The sequence below is a fragment of the Xyrauchen texanus genome, chromosome 38 (assembly GCF_025860055.1).
Source record: "Xyrauchen texanus isolate HMW12.3.18 chromosome 38, RBS_HiC_50CHRs, whole genome shotgun sequence".
Classification (NCBI taxonomy): domain Eukaryota; kingdom Metazoa; phylum Chordata; class Actinopteri; order Cypriniformes; family Catostomidae; genus Xyrauchen; species Xyrauchen texanus.
The window spans coordinates 30,770,046-30,786,038 of NC_068313.1; the positions used below are offsets into that span (position 1 = coordinate 30,770,046).

At 40.3% G+C, this 15,993-nt stretch overlaps 1 protein-coding gene across 1 annotated transcript in view; it reads right to left on the reverse strand.

The window, feature by feature from the left end:
• The window catches only part of nphs1 (NPHS1 adhesion molecule, nephrin), a 132,291-nt gene that overhangs the window by 30,450 nt on the left and 85,848 nt on the right, over positions 1 to 15,993 (reverse strand). Inside the window, exons 15-17 of the mRNA XM_052109569.1 lie at positions 15,619 to 15,791; positions 2,058 to 2,198; positions 1,168 to 1,305 (exon numbers count right to left, since the gene is read on the reverse strand). Of these exons, the coding sequence (XP_051965529.1) occupies positions 1,168 to 1,305; positions 2,058 to 2,198; positions 15,619 to 15,791 (452 nt within the window). The remainder of the gene's footprint in view (positions 1 to 1,167; positions 1,306 to 2,057; positions 2,199 to 15,618; positions 15,792 to 15,993) is intronic.

Genomic DNA, 15,993 nt, shown 5'->3' on the forward strand with positions numbered 1-15,993 from the left:
CTCTTAAACCAATGGCGGCAGAGCTGCCATGCAAGGCCCTAGCCTTATACACATAGTTATGTGTAAACCCTGAAATTTAGTTTTATAATGTTGTGGAGAGCTTGTTTATTTTTTCTAATTGAGTTTCAAATATGGCAAATTCATTCAAATACGAGGGGCCGCACAATGTTAGCCAATCAGAAAAGTGGGCATTTACACTGACGTTTAAAGGAGACACTGAGGCTAAAACTGAGCGTTTCAGTCAGAGGGCCAGATACAGGGTGGAAAATTATAATTTATTACTAAACTATGACGTGTTTTCAGGCAAACAACCTGACTGACATTTTCAGTGGACCTCAGGGAAGATAATACAATTATAAAACAATAGCATTTCATGACCCCTTTAAGGTAACACTTGACTTAAAAATAAGGTTGTACTTGTTAACATTGGTGAACAGCATTAGTTAAAGGAAAATTATAGGTTCAATACAAGTTAAGCTGAAACAAAAACATTTGTGGCATAAAATTGATTACTAAAAAATACATTTAGACTTGTCCTCCTTTTCTTTAAAAAAGCAAAAATCTAGGTTAGGCATCCACTTTGTAAGGCTCTTACAATGGAAGTGAATGGCGCTGATCAGTAAACATTAAAATACTCACTGTTTTAAAAGTATAGTACTTTACAGATAAAATAATACACTAGTTTTAACAGAAGAATTAATGTAAGTGCTTTTATAAAATTATTAGCTTCACATTTGTGCTTTTAAACCCATAAAAAATAGCCCCATTCACTTACAAGTGCCTCACTGTAACCTCGATTTTAGCTTCTTTTTTAAAGAAAATGATGGACGATTTAAAATTAATTTTTGTGGTAATCAACATTATGCCACAAATGTTGTCAATTTAGCTTTACTTGTACTGAACATGGACTATTCATTTAATATGAACTAGCAATGAACAATATATTTACAGAATATTCTGCATTTAAAATTAAAAGTTGTATGCTAATATCAGATAATATATTATGAACTAAAATGAACTAACAAAGTTAACATTAACTATATGAATAAACGTTGCAAAACAATGTTGCTCATTGTTAGTTAATGGTACTTATTACATTTACTTATGTTAACAAATAAAAGCCCTATTGTCAAGTGTTACCATGTTAAATCTAGAAGAGTTCCTCACACTGTACATCCAGCTTGAGTTTAGTGCGGTTCTTCCCTTCAGCGTTGGAACACTCTAAGGTGTAATCACCCCCGTCTTGCCGAGACACATTCACAATTTCCAGCGTCCAGTCTTCAAAGTGGTAACGAGGATCTCTTTCTGTCACAAATACAAAAAGACATGTCACAACCAACACAAAACAGGTGAATTACAGAGCTGTGACAATTCAAATACACAAACAAAAACACAAAAATAAAATTGTTATTTACGATACCATACAGTGGCCCACAAAATATTTGGACATTCAAATCACACTTAAAAATGTATGAATGTTTTTGCATTAGAAAACAAAATATTAAACCAAGTGGCATCTATTCAAATGGTGCTAGACATTTTCTCAGAATAGCACTTTTCTTTAACCTAACAAACATCTTTCTGTGAAATGTTTTGCTTGAAAAATGTGCTTGTGCTATCGTTCTTTGAAACACGTGCCGTTTGATTTGGTATTTTGATTACTATCTAATGCAATGACATTCATAAGTGTGGCTTAAGTGTGCAAGATCTTTTAAGGACCAATATATCCACTCAAACACATGGCTTATCCACTAAAACGCTTTTCCTTGGGAAACTTCTTTGGAGGAATACTACAGGGACTTCAACACAGAACAGCTGAAAGCCTCTCAACACAGAATGGAAAACCGGAAATGCGTGTCACATTCAGAACGACAGCGATCCTCATTTAGGCTGCATATATAAGCACAAGATCACATCTGCCAAGGTGCACTGCCAGAATCCACTAATGTTTTATTCAGAGTGCATATGGTGATGTGCGTTTTCGTGTGTGCGTATGTGTTTAGAGTGCCTTAAAGGGGTGACATAGCTTGTAGTGTCATGTAATGTTTGTCTATTACCTTTCACAAGCGTCTGGCCCAGAAAAATCCAATCGCAGGTGATATCGTCCGGATTGGCCAAGACCTTGACACGAAGCGTGGCTGTTTCGTCCTCAATGACCTGGACCAAATCGAGTTGGTCGTACGAAAACTCGGGAGGAACTGAAGCACACACACACACACGCAGGCACACACACACACACACACACACACACACACACACGCAGGCACACACACACACACACACACACACACACACACACACATGTTGGTGCAGTTATCATTATGAGGACTCTCCATAGACATGATGATGATTTTTATACTGTAAGAACTATAGATTCTATCCCCTAACCCTACCCCTAAACCTAACAAAAAACTTTCCACAGTTTTAAATAAATAAAACAAAACAGCATTTAGTATGTTTTTTAAGTGATTTGAATTATGGGGACACTAGAAATGTCCTCATAAACTACATTTATTGCACAATACCCTTGTAATTACCAGTTTGTAACCTAAAAAAATGTCCTTGTAAACCACTTAAACCTGCCCACCCACACACACACACACACACACACACACACACACACACACACACACACACACACACACACACACACACACACACACACACACAGATAACCGTGAAGGTGCTAATGTGAAGCCAAGCCTATAGTATTTATAAACACGATAAATAACACAAGTAACACTTACATTCTAGACAAAGCAGAAAAATGCTTTTCACACCATTTGGCAGCGGCAAACCCTGGCTGATAGGGCTGAAGCCAAGGATATTTTGTTAATAGCCCCGAATGTTTTTTTGTGATAAAAAAGAAGTAGTAGTAAGGCTTAATGTTCATTACATCAAGGTACAAAAGTAACAAAGCAGGCTGCAATTCTGGCTTAAAATGTTAATTAATTCTGATCAGTGAGCCAAACTTGCATTAATTGACAGTCCACACTTTGATTTTTACCTGCTATTTGTGCTCAGGTTCATCAGACATTTTTACGAACACCTCGATCTCGAGTGTGAGCTTTCTGTTTTCTCTCACAGTGGTGCAGCTTTTCTGTATCACAGGCACTGAGCTTTTATTATGCAAGCCTTATTTATAAATATCTTATCTATAAGCCTCATTTCTAATCATCATTTATTTTTAACAATCCACACACCAAGTCGATTTTAATGCATGCGTCGGTTATTTGGGTTTAGTCGGGAATAAAGACGTGGGAATAAAGAGTCCCTCAAAAACAACTAAAAATAGCAGCACAGTGAGCTACAAGCGTAAACAACACAATACATAGGTCTTAAAATGATAAATCTCACAAAAGTCAAACAAAAATGATCAATCTGTCACTGCCTGTATATACACTCTGCCCACACTGGTTCACATTTCCATGTCATGTGCGTGGAGTTAAACTGTTAAATAGCCTCTTTGGTGTACCTTGATTTTTCAATGGTTTAAAATCAAATTCTATTGAACTTGTCTAAGGATTGTAATTAAGCCTACAAACCAGAGCAAAAGGGGGAAAAAAGTACAATTGTTAGAATAAAGTCATAGCATTGTAAGAATAAAGTAGTAGCCTATACTGTGTGAATAAAGTAGAAATATTATAGAAAAAAATCTCAATATTAAGCTAAACAGAGCATCATTAGCACAACAATCGAATGAATGCTGAGCTAGCATCTTTGTTAATGGAAGAGATGGATGTGGAGGATGTAGTTTAAATCATACTTTAGAATAGGATTTGGCAATAACGAAATCTTTGGTCTTTTGTCCCATCAGCACGAGTTATTAGTATCCGAACTTTGCAGTGGTTATGTCAATTTAATTTAATCAGGAGAAAGAACCAGACAGATTCGAGCAGTCCTGATTGGCATTGGGTTTTCCTCTCTAAACAATACTGTAACTGAGGGGATGTTATCACATTTTGCTATGGACTTCTATAATTCACACCAGTTCCAAATATATTTCGCTTCTCTTAAGTGTACAGAAAATGTTTAGCAGAGCCGGGCCACTTCTATTTAAATGAATGAGAGAAATTGGAACGCCCAACCAAGGAGCTCAAGCACCCAACGGTCAACTGATGTAGAAAAGAAGTCTCACCTTACAGGTAAACAAGCCAATCACTGTTTAGATACAGACATCACCTGTCATTCAACTTGTGGCAGGGCGGAGGGCGGGGCCGGGTCGTGATTATACACATCCAGTCCCTTATCAGGTTAATCAAGCCTCCGCAGTCGGCCTTTATCCCTCTCGGAGGCTTGTTTAGCCTGATAAGGGACCGGATGTGTATAATCACGACCCGGCCCTCCCTCCGCCCTGCCACACAACTCTAGAATGTGCATGCGCATTAGCTATACAAGCCAGGAAAATTTTGTGTTTTTGTCCAATATGAGGTAAAGAAGCACAATTACAATATTATACAATTTTATTGCTCATTTGAAATATGCTCTTTGATCGTAATCTTGACCAATTTCTTTTGAGATTTCGGTGTTCCACCATTTAAGTAGACAGGAGCTGCACTGTCATGACTGGAAATAGCCTCCTGAGAGCCTCCTGAGAGCATTCCAAAGATGGCCGACAGTGGACTGACTTGCTAGAAAGACTTTGGCCTAAATATCACACCTCCCTTGACAGGTGCCTACATGTTGAAAACTCCTGTACTAATGCACACCTCATTAATGAACAGAGAGCTCACAAAACTTCACACTAATTCAGCTTGGTTGTATAGTCAAGTTATCTCCCAGGCTAGTGGTGTTGTATACAGGGCTGTACGGGGAAAAGTTGGTCGTTTTGTGGTCCGTTCTGCATAACGCGGTGGCTCATTTTAGCTTATCGTGGCCCTTTCGGCCCATTTTGCGGCCGACCCACTGGCCCGCTCAGTCCGCCCCTAGTCGGCCTCAAATGCGTCAGCCCACTGGGAAAATGCCCGGTCTTCCAGATTACCAGTCCAGCCCTGGTTGTATGTAAAGATCCAGATGCTCCACTTTGCTGTTTTCCACCACATCACTTTGATGTTATTTTCCTTTCACATAACTCTAAAAATATTACAACTTCAATCTCATAATGCTTTTGACTTTCTTCTAGTAATTTTTAGCAAGGCACTTAACTCCAGGTTGCTCCAGGGGCATTGTCCCTGTAATAATTGCACTGTAAGTCGCTTTGGATAAAAGCGTCTGCCAAATGCATAAATGTAAATGAACAATGAGCCGACAAGTTGTGATCCTCGCTTTGATCCTCCGCAATTAAAAGGTGTTTGATTTGTTTATTGTGTGCCTGACGTTTGCTTATATAAAGTTCTGAAAATAACCACCCTACCTGTCAAATAATAATTATATTAAGTAATGGAAGGATGGATTCTTCTCATTTTTATATTATAATATGGCCTTTAGGCTAAGCCATCAACCGATGCCCCTGCCATATGGAATATAAGCAACATGTCCAACAAATAACCACATACTATATTAGCAACTCTAATTCAAGATTAACACTTCATTCCCTCTACACTTACATGAACAAGCCTTTAGTTACATAGAGGTTAACATGTTACAACTTCTTATATGCTACAATGCCTCTAATTGAATTATTCTTCAATTCAACTTTCTTCTATACCAATGACTACACACCATATGTACAGTAATTACTGGTCACACTTTTTAAGTGCATATGTTTCTGTATATGTACAGAGTAATTCAGAGTACAGAGTAATTCTACTGAAGTACATGTAATTACTATGTAATTATTTTGTGGCTCCACTTAAAATGACAGTAGTAATGACTTTTGGCAAACTGAACTCTTTATGGATAAAATTTTCAATAAGGTTACATTTGTTAATATTAGTTTACAGCATTAGTTAATATGAACTATAAATGAACAATGCACTAACAGCATTTATTTATCTTTAATAATGTTATTTTCAGAATATACTAATGCATTTTTTAAATCAAAAGTTGTATTTGTTAATATTGTTAATGCACTATGAACTAACGTGAACTAACAATGAACAATTGTATTTTTTAACTAACATTAACAAAGATGAATAAATGGTGAAAAGTATATCGTCAACTGTTTGTTCATGATACCTATGCATTAATGTTAACAAATGTAACCTTATTGTAAAGTGTTACCTTATTATACATAGACATTGAAAATAAAGTGTCATTTAATTATTACACAAAAATGTAGAATTAAACAACTAGATTTTTCATTAAAAAAACAATTATTTTTTGGCTTAATTTTGGGGAGTAGCATTTCTTAACTACTGTATAGAAAATATATAATATTATAAATATTATAATTATATATATATATATATATATATATATATATATATATATATATATATATATATATATATATATACATACACACACTACCAATCAAAAAATTTGAAACACTTTCACTCATTATTTATCATATTTTTTTTCACATTTTAGAATATATAAAGTTTTATAATGAAATAAATTAATATGGTGCCACACTTATATTTTTGTTTACAAAACTAATTTCAAACATTTAAGCATACTGTGGCAACGGGGGTGTGGTCAATTGTCCATCCGCAGAGAGAGAGCGGTAAGGGCGCTTGCACCTGAGCTAAATAATGTCTAACACCTGTTTCTGATTACAGTGAATACTGGGAGAGCGGCATAAAAGAGCCACATAGCCAGCAGACCAGAAAGAGAGAGCCTGGATCAGAAAGTTTATCGTGAACCTGAAGTATTGAAGAGACAAATGTTTGTAATGCAATGTTTGTAATGCCCTTCCCGGACTTCCAAGGTTGCCTATAAAAGCCTGTAGACTGATTTTCAAGCGAAGGGAGTGGGTCGCTTTTGCTGGGAAAATCTATAGGATGTGACTTATATGCACTCCTGAGAGCCTTGCCTCAGTGCTTCTGCTATTCAACAGCGTCAACAGACAGACTGCAACACTAGGTAACGTTATCTTAGAGATGGAATCCAGCTTCCAGCACAACACCGACTCTTACACAAACTCAGAGTAAGCCAAAAAATAAATAAATACAGTTATCTACTGAATCCCGTCTGGCTAAGCGGGAACGTGGTCGTGGTCAGACCTATATCCACACTTTGTTTCAGCCCTGTTCCAGCATTGGAGAGTCAAATATAATATGCAGTCTCGAAGTTTGTAGTAAATCAATCATAACTGTGTAATTTTACTTATGCTGCCTCATCTGTCAGCATGATGCCAGAGAATCACGTTCAGTCTCTTTGTGTGAGCAACGAGCAACAGGTAGCTGGCTACAGTTCACTTAACGGCCACAGGTGTCAATAATAACAAGGGTTTCTGAATCTTACATACTGCACCTTAAAAATGCATGCATTCTATTGCATTTGAGGAATAAACTTCAACCAATTTGCATTTACTGTAAAAAAAAAAGATAACATTGTCACATCACTTCATTCTTATGTTTTCCCCCAAGGACTCTTGGTTTGAAGTTTTGTGTCTTCCTCTTATGTCTGTCTTCCTGTTCTTTCCCCTAATTGTATCCCAGGTGTTCGTCGTCTCCTTGTTATCCCATGTGTATATATACCCTCTTGTTCTTTGCTCCAGTGTAATTTCTTGTTCGTATGTAAGTGCGTTATTTGTCAGCATATTGCTGTAGTGTTTGTGTTTCCTTCATTGAATATCTTCCTTCATAGTTGTACACTCTTCCTTTGTTTATTATTAAAGTTCTGCATTTGTTTCCTCACTCTCTCTCCTCTTCCCTTCACAAACCCTGACAGAAGAACTGACCATCCAAAATGGATCCAGCAGAACAAAATTGAGAGACTTTCTCAAGGGTCCCCTCCTGGGGCAAGGTACTCCTTCATATTTTGGAATCTGGCCACACAATTGAACTGGAATGAGAGATCCCTCAGAGCTATGTTCTGGATTGGACTCAATGGCCATGTGAGGAAGCTGGTCCCTTTGGATTGTTATTATCTGTCTCTTCATAATTTTATCTCTGAAAGCATAAGGGCTGACCTTCTGCTCTCAGCTTCTGTGGTCCTAGTGACCCTCACAATGGAGGCCCCTCTGCTTCTAGCTCCATTGGTCCGCTCCACGCTCCTGCGGCCTTGCCCGCTCCACCCTATGAGTGTTCTGAGGTTCTGCCCTCTGTGGCTCCCCCTTCCGAGCTCTCCGTGGTGCCTCCCTCCAGCCACTCCACCTGAGATTCCTGCGGCACTGCCCCTGCAGCTGCGCCCACACAACTTCCTGCAGCTCCACCTGCTACACCTCCTGCGGTTTTGCTCGCTCCACCCTATGAGTGTTCTAAAGTTCCGACTTCTGTGACTCCCCCTTCCAAGCTCTCCATGGTGCCACCCTCAGAGCTCTCCATGGTTCCACCCACTCCACCTTCTGAGATCCCTGCGGCACCGCCCCTGCAGCTCCGCCCGCTCAACTCTGCTCCACCTCCTGCGGCTTTGCCCGCTCCACCCTATGAATGTTCTGAGGATCCCCCTCTGTGGCTCCCCACTCCGAGCTCTCCGTGGCACAACCCTCAGAGCTCTCCATGGTTCCACCAACTCCACCTCCGGAGATTCCTGCGGCACCGCCCCTGCAGCTCCGCCCACTCAACCACCTGCGGCTCCGTCTTCTCCATCTCCTGAGCCTCCATTGCTTCATCTCCTGAGCCGTATACTGCTCCGCCTCCTGAGAGTCCATACACTGAGCCTACTGCAGCTCCACCCACTTCTCCTCCCGCTCCTCCTCCTGAGATTCCTCTGGCTCCGTCTCCTCTGACACCACCCCCACAACTCCATTCCCTGAGGTTCCTGCAGTTCCATATCCTGAACTGACTCTGGCTCCACCTCCTGAAGCTCTACCCCCTGAAACCTTGACACCATGGCCTCCAGACCCTCTGCCGGTGCTCTCGGCCATGGAGCCTTTCCCCAGTCTTTGCCAGTGCTCACGGCCACGGAGGCCATTACCAGTCTCTGCAAGTGCTTCCTGTCACAGAGGCAATTCCCCTGCCACTGTCAGTGCTCCTGACCATGGAGACTGTTGTCCAGTCTGAGCCTGCCCAGCAGCCACCCAATGGCCCATTCTTATGTTTTCCCCAATGATTCTTATTTTGAAAAGACTCTTCGTTTGAAGTTTGAGATTAAAATGTTCATCCGGAATCAAAAACCACTCCCAAGATTTTTTTATTTGTTTTAAAACTGAAGATCGGAGCTATCCACAGAAAATGAGGAATAATTGGCTTTACGTAGCTGATGAGGAGAGCCAATAAGCATTACTTAGAATAGAAAGTAATTATTATTAAATAAATTATTAACTACAAATAATGTCACAGGCAAGCACCAGGTCAAAAAGATGGCATAAGATGGGAAATGCTGTGGTACTTTTATACAACACAGTAATGGTTGATTTTTATGTACCAGGGTATTTGCATGGTACTCCCAAGATAATTTAAAGGACAACACAATCGTAGTACAATGCTATTTTTGACTCTGAAAATGGACTCAAGATGGTGCCGAGTATGGCTGCTGCGTTGCGAGCTCCGTTACAACACTGCGGTTTATTGTTTGTTTTGTTTACAGTTCTTTGTTTTTTTCGTCTTGGATGTTGTCTGCCTTATTGTTTACGACAGCCAAACGCTTTTGGACATTGGTTCTACAATTTCACATCGAAAACCGGACTTCAAATTCCTTAATGCCGACCCGCTGTTTACAAACACGCCGGCGGAGCCCTTTGTCTGGGCTGCCCGGCCGCGGAAACGCAGAAGGAAAAGAGGAAAACGAGCCGGCGTTCTCATCAGAGTAAGACGTCGTGCAAATCGACCCCCGCTACCCAGTATACTACTGGCAAATGTTCAGTCTCTGGGCTGCGTTCATTGTTACCGGGGACTTTAACAAAGCCAACTTCAAAACAATCGCTCCAAAATACCACCAACACATAAAGTTCAACACACGAGGGGACCGGGTTTTAGATCATTGTTACTCTCCTTTCCGGGATGGCTACAAATCTCTCCCCCGCCCCCCATTTGGCAAATCAGACCACTCTTCCGTTCTGCTTTTGCCCGCTTACAAGCAGAAGCTGAAACGGGAAGCACCCACCCTCAGAACGATCCAGTGCTGGTCGGACCAATCAGACTCTGCGCTACAAGACTGTTTTGATCACGCGGACTGGGAGATGTTCCGGTCCGCCTCTGATGACGACATCGAGGTTTACGCTGACAGCGTAACATGTTTCATCAGGAAGTGCATAGAGGATGTTGTTCCGACCAAAACAATACGGATATACCCCAACCAGAAACCATGGGTTAACGGCGAGGTTCGCGCGGCACTCAATGCGCGGTCCTCCGCTTTTAATTCTTCTAACACGGAGGAGTGTAAACAAGCCAGTTATGCCCTCCGTAACACCATCAGTGAAGCCAAACGCCAGTACAGGCACAAACTTGAAGGTCAGTTCAACACTACTGACTCTAGAAGCATGTGGCAGGGAATTAATACCATCACGGACTACAGACGGAATAAAGACTCCACTGTGAACATTGCTGCATCTCTCCCGGACGAACTTAATACATTTTATGCTTGTTTTGAGGACAGTAACACCGCCCTCGCGGAGAGAGCACTCGCTGCTGACGCTACAGAGGTTGATTCACTCTTCGTCTCTGTTGTGGATGTAACCCGATCCTTCCGACGGGTGAACATCCATAAAGCCGCAGGTCCAGACGGCATTCCGGGCCGCGTCATCAGAGCGTGCGCGAATCAACTGGCAGGTGTTTTTACGGACATTTTCAATCTTTCCCTCTCCCTGTCTGTAGTCCCCACATGCTTCAAAACATCAACCATTGTGCCTGTACCGAAGCAAGCCACAATCACTTGCTTAAATGACTGGCATCCTGTTGCTCTGACCCCCATCATCAGCAAATGCTTTGAAAGGTTAATCAGAGATTACATCTGCTCTGTTCTACCCCCCTCTTTGGACCCATTGCAGTTTGCCTACCGCAACACCGCTCCACTGATGATGCCATTGCATCTACACTACACACTGCTCTCTCCCATCTGGAAAAAAGGAACACATATGTGAGAATGCTGTTTGTAGACTACAGCTCAGCATTCAACACCATAGTGCCCTCCAAGCTTGATGTGAAACTCCGGGCTCTGGGCTTAAACGGCTCGCTGTGCAGCTGGATCCTGGATTTCCTGTCAGGCAGACGTCAGGTGGTTAGAATGGGCAGCAACATCTCCTCAACACTGACCCTCAACACTGGAGCCCCACAGGGCTGTGTTCTCAGCCCCCTACTGTATTCCCTATACACGCATGACTGTGTGGCAACACATAGCTCCAATGCCATCATTAAGTTTGCTGACGATACGACGGTGGTAGGTTTGATCACTGACAATGATGAAAGAGCCTACAGAGAGGAGGTGCACACTCTGACACGCTGGTGTCAGGAGCACAACCTCTCCCTCAACGTCAGTAAAACCATGGAGCTTGTGGTGGATTTCAGGAAGAAAGACAGAGAACACAGCCCCATCACCATCAATGGAGCACTGGTAGAGAGAGTCAGCAGTTTCAAGTTCCTCGGTGTCCACATCACTGAAGAACTCACATGGTCCGTCCACACTGAGGCCATTGTGAAGAAGGCTCACCAGCGCCTCTTCTTCCTGAGACGGCTGAGGAAGTTTGGAATGAACCACCACATCCTCACACGGTTCTACACCAGTACTGTAGAGAGCATCCTGACTGGCTGCATCACTGCCTGGTACGGCAATAGCACCGCCCACAACCACAAAGCCCTGCAAAGGGTGGTGCGAACTGCCAGAAACATCATCGGAGTTGAGCTTCCCTCCCTCCAGGACATATACACTAGGCGGTGTGTGAAAAAAGCTCGGAGGATCATCAGAGACTCCAGCCACCCGAGTCATGGGTTGCTCTCACTGCTACCATCAGGCAGGCGGTATCGCAGCATCAGGACCCGCACCAGCCGACTACATGACAGCTTCTTTCCCCAAGCAGTCAGACTGTTGAACACTTGATCTATCACGATCAATAATTAGCACTGCACTTTATTCAGCTATAATCTCACACTGGACTGTCAACATATTCTCCTCAATATACTACTTCATATATATATATATATTTCATATACTCCTTATTGTATTGTATATTGTGTGTATTGTATATAATTATTGTGTTGTGTAAGTATGTGTACATTTGATATGTAAATTGTGTTGTGTAAGTATGTTGTTTATTGTAATTGGTATATGTCTCGTCACTGTCATGACTGCTATGTTGCTTGGAACTGCACACAAGAATTTCACCTACTGTTGCACTTGTGTACATGGTAGTGTGACAATAAAGTGATTTGATTTGATTTGATTTGATTTTAGTGTTCTTATAGGACCAAGTCAGTCCACAGATTTGAGAAAGTAACAGTTTATTTTCTGATGTGTGGTGCTAGATGGGTCTGTTGTGCAGGGTGTAAATAAGACACATGATTAATTGTGTTGTGATTTCTCTTGGGGCTTTCTGTGTCTTTGTCTCATTAATGTGCATTGTGTCATTTCAGTGGCAATAAGGATTCAAATGCAGATTTTAACAAATTATTTGTTTACACCTAGACACTCAGACACACTCAGAAAGTGATAAATGAAATATAATCTTAAAATAAGATAAAACAGGTAATGAATGTGATAATTAATGGCCTGTTCCCACATAGACAGCTATCTTACAGTGCTGTGAAATTGTATTTGTCCCATCCTGATTTCTTCTGTTTTTGTGTATATCTCATACTAAATTGTTTAAAAAAATTAAAACAAAATCTAACATAAAACAAAGGCAATCTGAATAAACACAAAATAAAGTTTTTAAATTATAATGTTATAAAGCAAAACAATCCAATACTAACTGGGCCTATGTGAAAAAGTATTTGCCCCCTTAGTTACTAAATCCAAAAATCTATGAAACTGCATTCATAATGGGTTCTGCTGGACAAGACACACCCAGTCCTGATTCCTGCCCGCCCTGTTAAATAAAATCAACATGTAAATAGAACTATGTAAGCAGCATGAAGTTGGCTAAAAGGTCTCACACAGTAGCACATTATGCCAAGGTCGAAATAAATTCCAGAAATGTTGAAGAAAAAGGTAATTGAATTGCATCAGTCTGGGAAGGGTACAAAGCTATTTTGAAGGCTCTGGAACTCCAAATTACCACAATGAGAGCCATTATCTCCAAATTGAGAACACTTGGCACAGTAGTAAACCTTCCCAGAAGTGGCTGACCTTCCAAAATTCCTCCAAGAGCACAGTGATGACTCATCCAGGTAGTCACAAAAGCCAAAGACAACATCCAAGTAACTGCAGGCCTCTCTCACATCAATAAAGGCCACTGTTCATGACTCCACTATCAGAAAGACATTGGCCAAAACCACTGCTAACCCAGAAGAAAATGAAGGCTCATCTGAATTTTGCCAGAGTACTCCTTGATGATCCTCAAATCTTTTGGAGAATGTTCTATGGACTGTGGAACATAGAACATTCTCCAAAATGTTCTATGGACTGTGGAAAGTGGAACTGTTTGGAAGAGAGGCGTCGCATTACATCTGGCATAAATCAAACACAGAATTCCACAAAAAGAACATCATACCTAAAGTCAAGCATGGTGGTGGTAGTGTGATGGTGCTGGGATGCTTTGCTGCTTCAGGGCCACGCAGTAATTGAGGGAAACATGAATTCTGCTCTCTTCCAGAAATTCCTAAAGGAGAACTTCCGGTCATCAGTCTGTGAGTTGAAACTCAAGCGCAACTGGATTATGCAGCAAGCCAATGATCCAAAGCACAGGAGTAAGTCCACCTCTGAATGGCTCAAAAGAAGCTAAATTAAAGTTTTGGAGTAGCCCATTCCAAGACCTGACTTGAACCCGATTGAGATGCTGTGGCAGGACCTTAAACATCCAAGTAACGCAATTCCCCTGCCACAGGATTTCATGCTCAAAAACCCTACAATATGGCTGAACTAAAGCAGTTCTGCAAAGAGGAGTTGGCCAACATTCCACCACAGCATTGTGAAAGACTGATCTCCAGTTATCAGAATCATAAATATATCAATTAATATACATTATAAAGGTGGCACAACCAGCTATTAAGTTTAAGGGGGCAGTTAGTTTTTTTACATGGTTGTTATAGGTGTTGGATAACTTTTTGCTTCTATAAAAAAAAACAACAACAATATATATATATATATATATATATATATATATATATATATATATATATATATATATATTGGAAAACAGTATTTTGTGTTTACTCAGGTTGCCTTTGTTTAATGTTATATCTGGTTTGAAGATCTAAACAATTTAGTGTGAAAAATACACAAAAATAGAAGAAATCACAGCACTGTAAGATATATGGCAGATAAGTGTAAGAGAATCTGCGAGATATAGAGGTTTTGAAATAGACTAGTAGACACACACACACACACACACACACACACACACACACAAATGACATCCTTCATGCTCACAAAGCATGGCAGGCTTTAAAGAAGTGGCTGGAAAGATCAGACTGAACAGCATCAAAGTCAAACCATAACTCTCACACACACAGAAATTCACACATAATACCATATACTCACAAACGCATTAGCAGACAAACTCATTCAAATGTGTGCACGCACACGCTCACACACACACAGATTATATACAGTATATAATATAAAAATACAATGGGGTTCAAAAGTCTGTGTACAATTGGCATTTTTCTTATTTAATATATTACATATTATCAGCATTACAAATTGAGTGCAAAGTTGAATTGAAAATTTTACGTGAATTTCTTTGTATTTAACATATTGTTATTTTGCTTAAATTACATAATGCACTTGAGCTGGCAATTTGTGCCAAACCTGATGATCCATGTTATCCCAGCATGATTTTAGAATCTTGTGTACGTTAAAGGAATATTCCGGTTCAATACATGTTAAGCTCAATCGACAGCATTTGTGGCATAATGTAATTACCAAAAAAATTTTATAAAGTATTTGAGAAAAAAGCAAAATCGAGGTAACATTGAGGCACTTACAATGGAAGTGATTATGCCCATATTGTTGAGGGTTTAAAGAAAGAAATGTTTATAATTTTATAAAAGCACTTATATTCATTCTTCTGTTAAAACTCATGTATTATTTGAGCTGTAAAATTGTTTAAGTTGTTGTTTTACAGTCATTTTAGGTTTTAGGGTTTGTTGATATTACATCGTCATGGCAATGAAAAAACTGTGCCCCCCTTCACTTCCATTGTATGTCTCACTGTTACCCAGATTATTGCTTTTTTTTCAAAGAAAAGGAGGGAAAAGTCATCAGAGGTCATCAACATTATGTCACAAATGCAGTCGATTGAGCTTAACTTGTACTGAACCTGGAATATTCCATTAAGGGAAGCAAGGAAATCTCCCCTTGAGGACATAGGAATTAACATGGTCAGTGTCACAAATTTGCTTACAAACATTCCTTAATAATTAAAATCCTAAATAAACTTTATTTATTTGTTTCTATATTAAAATCAGATTTTCAATGTGGACTCAGGATTTTGAAACACTATGTATTTTAAAACATCCTCAAATGCACACTCACAGAGCACATTTAGAGTGTAGAAGTTGTTAACACCCTCAGACAGCACATTACTGAAAGCATGGCAGGTAATTCTTTTCCCATGGTGATGGGAGCCAAGGGAGAGGGACAGCTTGCTGGTCCGGGACATCCCACCAAATTCAGCTTTTTTAGGGGCCTGGTCAACTCCTTGAAGTCTGAGAGAGAGAGAGAGAGAGAGAGAGAGAGGAGAGAGAGAGAGAGCGTATGATTAACCTTAATAAAAGACAATTTACTATGTTATTTCTCATGCTCATTTCATAAAAAAAGAATTATGAATAGAATTTTCGATAAAGCTCTCTGTGAAATCTTTTTGTTTGCACAACATGTGTTAGGGCCCCCAGGGGACAATCGGACAAA